The following is a 4,135-nucleotide window of genomic DNA, read 5'->3' as shown; positions in this document are numbered from 1 at the left end:
AGATGCTCCCGGGCAGGGACGAGCATGAGGTTTCGGGAAGCCTCCGGGCAAGGGCACAGGTGCCCGGTGGGTGCAGGGTGCCAGCTCCAGTCCACCCACGCGCCGAGTGCTGGGTGCAGGGGAGCTGGGATATCCTGCAGGGTCGGGATCGCATCGGGATCCCTGCGTGCTCTCCGTGCTGCGTGCCGCGATGTTGCGATAGAGCAGGGGTGTTTTGTACCATCTCAGTCGTGCACATGAACCTACCGTGGTGGGATAGGGATGCCTTGCATGGTCATATATCGCGATAGGGGAGGGATAACCTGCATGGTCCTGATACTGCATGCTGATACATCATGATAGAGGAGGGATGCTCTGCATGGTCTCAATAGTGCATGCTGATATATCACGACAGAGTAGGGATGCCCTGCACGTCCTCAGTACTGCCCGCCACTATATCGCGACAGAACAGGGATGTCCTGTGTGGCACTGTCGGTCTGCATGAGCTCCGTGGGCACGGCTCCGGGATGGTTCATCCCCCAGTGGCTGCTGGCCGGGGGGGCCATTGCCGGGTCCCTGCGGGCTGCTGGACGCAGCCTGCAAGGCTGGTTTTGGGCGATATCTCACAGCGGTGAAGAGGAAACGAGACCCGCGGGCAGCGGCGCTGAGCTGCCTGCGCTGCCAGGGGTGGCCTGCATGCTGGCAGACGGGGGCGATAAGCTGGGAGGGGATGAGCAAGGACAGAGGCTGGCAGGGATAACAGGCACGGAGGGAGGAAGAGCTGCTCCTCCATTCCTCCTTCCCGGTCCTGCATCTCTCTGCATCCCCTTGGGGCCACGGGGGCTCACGGGACGGGGACGCTCTCCCCCGGATCAACTGGATGCCGCGCATCTCTGTGCCTCAGTTTCTCCATCTCTCGGCAGAGAAACCCATGGGTTAGGCAGGATGGACCCGTCCCATGAATCCGCGACCCCTGTAACCCACTAACTCCCCACACACGTCTGCGCTCCCTGGGGTGAGGATGGGGGGCGTGGAGAAGGACCCTGCCGGGGTGGGGGTGTCAGCGTGCATCGAGGTTTAGGGTTCGCTGAAGGGGGAGGAGGAGAAGTGGGGAGAGCCGCTGTCGGGAAGGGCAGGGACGAGCAGAAAATGCTGAGAGTGTAAAATTTGGCGCTGCCTGGACGCCTGCCGAAGCCACGAGCGTTGGCTGGGTGGCTGCGGGGGGAGCCGGGCTGGAGCGCGGCTCCGGGGCCAGCGCAGGTGGTGTAAATCAGCATCGCCTCGGGGAAACAGGGCTCAGGATCTGGCCCCACCGCGTGCTGCCAAGCCCCACAGCTCCCGCCGGGGCTGTCGGCTCTGCCGGCTCCGGCAGCACCTGGGGAGGGCCTGATCCTGCCCCACGCTGACCCTGTGTAGAGGGGAAAGGGGAGGTCGAGGAGAGCTGGGTCCCCACCGGGGTGCCAGGCTGTCCCCAGGGCTCCAGCCCCACGCCGGGGCGAGGGCATCTCTGCCTGCCACGGGGCCAGGACGGGGCAGTAATATCCCACTTTCTTTCTGCCCACAGAAGGGACAAACTCTTTCCCTGAGGCTGCAGGAAAATACCGAGCCAGAGAGCCCGAGGGCCTCCAGGAGATTGTTACAGTGGCAGAAAAGCTGGAGGAGCTGCAGCTGCCCAAAGCGCAAGTGGAGATTGAGTCACGAGGGGCTATATACGCCGTCCCTTTCTTTAAGGACGCTGAGCTGGAAAAGCCGAGCCCGTCCCCCGAAGACGCACCGGGGCCAGGGGCCCGGCACCCCCCGCTAGATACCTCCGTGTCCTCGGGTCACCCGACCTCTGCCTCCCCTTTCCCCACAGCCCCGGCCGTCCCCGAGGCAGGCGTCCCACTTAGCTGTGGTGCAAAACCGGGGAGCCCGTCCCCCGCGGAGGAGGATGGGGCGACAGGGACAGTTGGGCAGTGCACAGCAGCCGGGCGCGAGCCGTCCCGCACGGGTAGGTCGAGCAGCCGCTGCAGCGGTGCCAGGGCTGGGGTGCAGAGAGGAGCCGCAGGGACGGAGGCGCCGGGATTGCAAGGAGAGGTCGGAGGCACCCGTGGGTGCCCGGGTTGCCCCAGCCGTTCCCATCCCTCCTGCGGAGGGAGCACCCATAGCCGGGGCACCCGTGTCTTGGTGTAGGGCTGTGCACAGGTCACTGGCGCGGGGACATCTGTCTGTCCCTCCCTCAGCTGGGGTCCAGCATGCAGGGTCAGTGCCAGACCGCGGTTTAGCAGCGCAAAGAGCCGGAGGAGGCTGCTGGCGGCTGGAGGGAGAGGAGGCCAGGCGCAGCGGTGAGGGGCTGAACGTGGCCCCTACCACAGGGAAGCCTGTGCCGGGGCTGGGCTTGGCAGTGGCTGAGCCAGAGCTCGGTCTGCCGTGCCGGTTCAGAGGGGACAACGTCACGTGGGCTTGGGGCCATTTCTGTCTCCCTGTGCATCTTTGTGCTGGCGTTGCCCCCCCAGCTCTGCCCGCCGTGGGCAGGATCTGCAGCGCTGGCGGGTGATGCCGGTGCCCGTGGCCCCGTGGTCTGGCTGGCTCCCCGGCACCGGCGTCTCACTGCCTTTCTGCCTTGCCCTTTGCAGAGGAGGAACAGGGAGCAGCGCTGGGCAGGGACCCTGGCAGCACATCGGTGGAGAGCCCGGGCGGAGGGCGAGACCCCAGCCAGCCCGTTTTTTTTCACCCACCGGTGCCCCGTCCCCAGTGGGGGCCGCAGCAGGTGACACGGAGCCTCCCGAGGGGTTTCCCCAGCCGCCCAGCCCCGCCGCCCCCACGTGCCACCCCGACCGCCCACAGGATGCCATGGGGCGGCCAGCCCACACTGCCAGCCCTGGGGCACCTGGGCACCGGGTGACATCGCCGACCAGTGGCACTTCTGCCACCTCGACAGATAGCCGAGAGCCTGGTGGGACCCCCCGACGCGGCCATGAGTCCGGAGGGGCGAGCACCCCCATCCCCGCAGCTGAAGACGCCGAGCTCTCGGGAGACGTGGTCGAAAGCCCCGGGGCATCCCCGCTGCCCCCCGCGCCCTCGCAGCCACAGGAGGAGGGAGAGGAGCAGTCGGGGGCCCTGTGGCTCCCCTCGCCCGCAGCCCCGGGGGACAGGAGCACCGTCCCCGCGGCGGAGGTGACGGCGGTCACACCATGGCACGCGGAGGTGCCTGGCAGCAGCAGTGCACCAGCCATGGGAGGCGAGGAGGCTGTGCCACGACCCCCGGGCACTGACCGCGGGATGCCTGCTGCATCTTCGGAAGAGGAAAGAGGAGGAGAGGAAGAGGAAGAGCAACCCGCTCCCTCCGTTGCAACCGTGGAGGTCTGCGGAAGAGGAGGAAGAGGAGGAGGAAGAGGAAGAGCAACCCGCTCCCTCCGTTGCAACCGTGGAGGGTTTCCTTGCAGCCGTTCCCGGAGAACCAGGTGGGACCCGCAGGGATGGCCTCACCTCTCCCCGTACCGGCAGCTCTGGGGTGGCCCTGGCGGGGACCCCACTGGGGGACCCGGCCCCCAGCACGGCTGCCCCCTTGCCCCCCCTCCCCACCGAGCGGGCCAGCGTCGGGGCGGGCACCCGCCTGGCCGGGGCCCTCCTGGCTGCTCTCTGGCACTAGAGAAAGCCAACACCTTTCCTTCACGCTGTGCTTCCCTCTGTCCGTCCATCCGTCTGACTCTCCTCTCTCTCTCTCTCTCTCTCTCCTCCTCAGCTGGGTAAGGGAAGGTTACAGGTCCGGAGAAGCACATATTTGTCAAACAAATTGGTCCGAGCTCTGCATGCACTTAAATCTCTTCTACTTCTGTGAAGTGTTTTAATGACTGTTTCCATGAAAAAAAAAAAAATAATCAAAAGAAGGCCCCAAACCCTACTCTGACTAACAGTGATACTAATAAAGGGAATTAAAAGCTTTCTAGAACAAGCATCTCGGCTAGCTCTTCCCTTCGTCCTCGCGCCTGCTGCCTCACTCACCGCCCGCGCGCCTCTCCCACTGACGAACTAATCCCTGGCCCCCCCCGTACCCGCGAGTCCCCGGGGAGCGGGGTGGATGGGACCCCATGTGAGGTGTGTGTGGGGGTGGAGCACGGCTGCTTTGCACCCTCCGCGCGGCCCACCCCGGGCTCGCCCCCCCCGGGCCCGCCCC

General features: G+C 66.0%; 1 protein-coding gene across 1 annotated transcript in view; it reads left to right on the top strand.

Moving 5' to 3' along the window:
• BCAN (brevican) overlaps positions 1 to 4,135 on the top strand; it is a 22,085-nt gene that overhangs the window by 12,246 nt on the left and 5,704 nt on the right. The window contains 4 exon segments of the mRNA XM_019473164.1: positions 1,544 to 1,969; positions 2,595 to 2,728; positions 2,806 to 3,266; positions 3,328 to 3,422. Of these exon segments, the coding sequence (XP_019328709.1) occupies positions 1,544 to 1,969; positions 2,595 to 2,728; positions 2,806 to 3,266; positions 3,328 to 3,422 (1,116 nt within the window).

This window comes from Aptenodytes forsteri, unplaced genomic scaffold (genome assembly GCF_000699145.1).
Source record: "Aptenodytes forsteri isolate BGI_AS27 unplaced genomic scaffold, ASM69914v1 Scaffold230, whole genome shotgun sequence".
Lineage (NCBI taxonomy): Eukaryota > Metazoa > Chordata > Aves > Sphenisciformes > Spheniscidae > Aptenodytes > Aptenodytes forsteri.
Note: the sequence above shows the minus strand (reverse complement) of the source record. Positions and strands in the feature narration are given on the sequence as shown.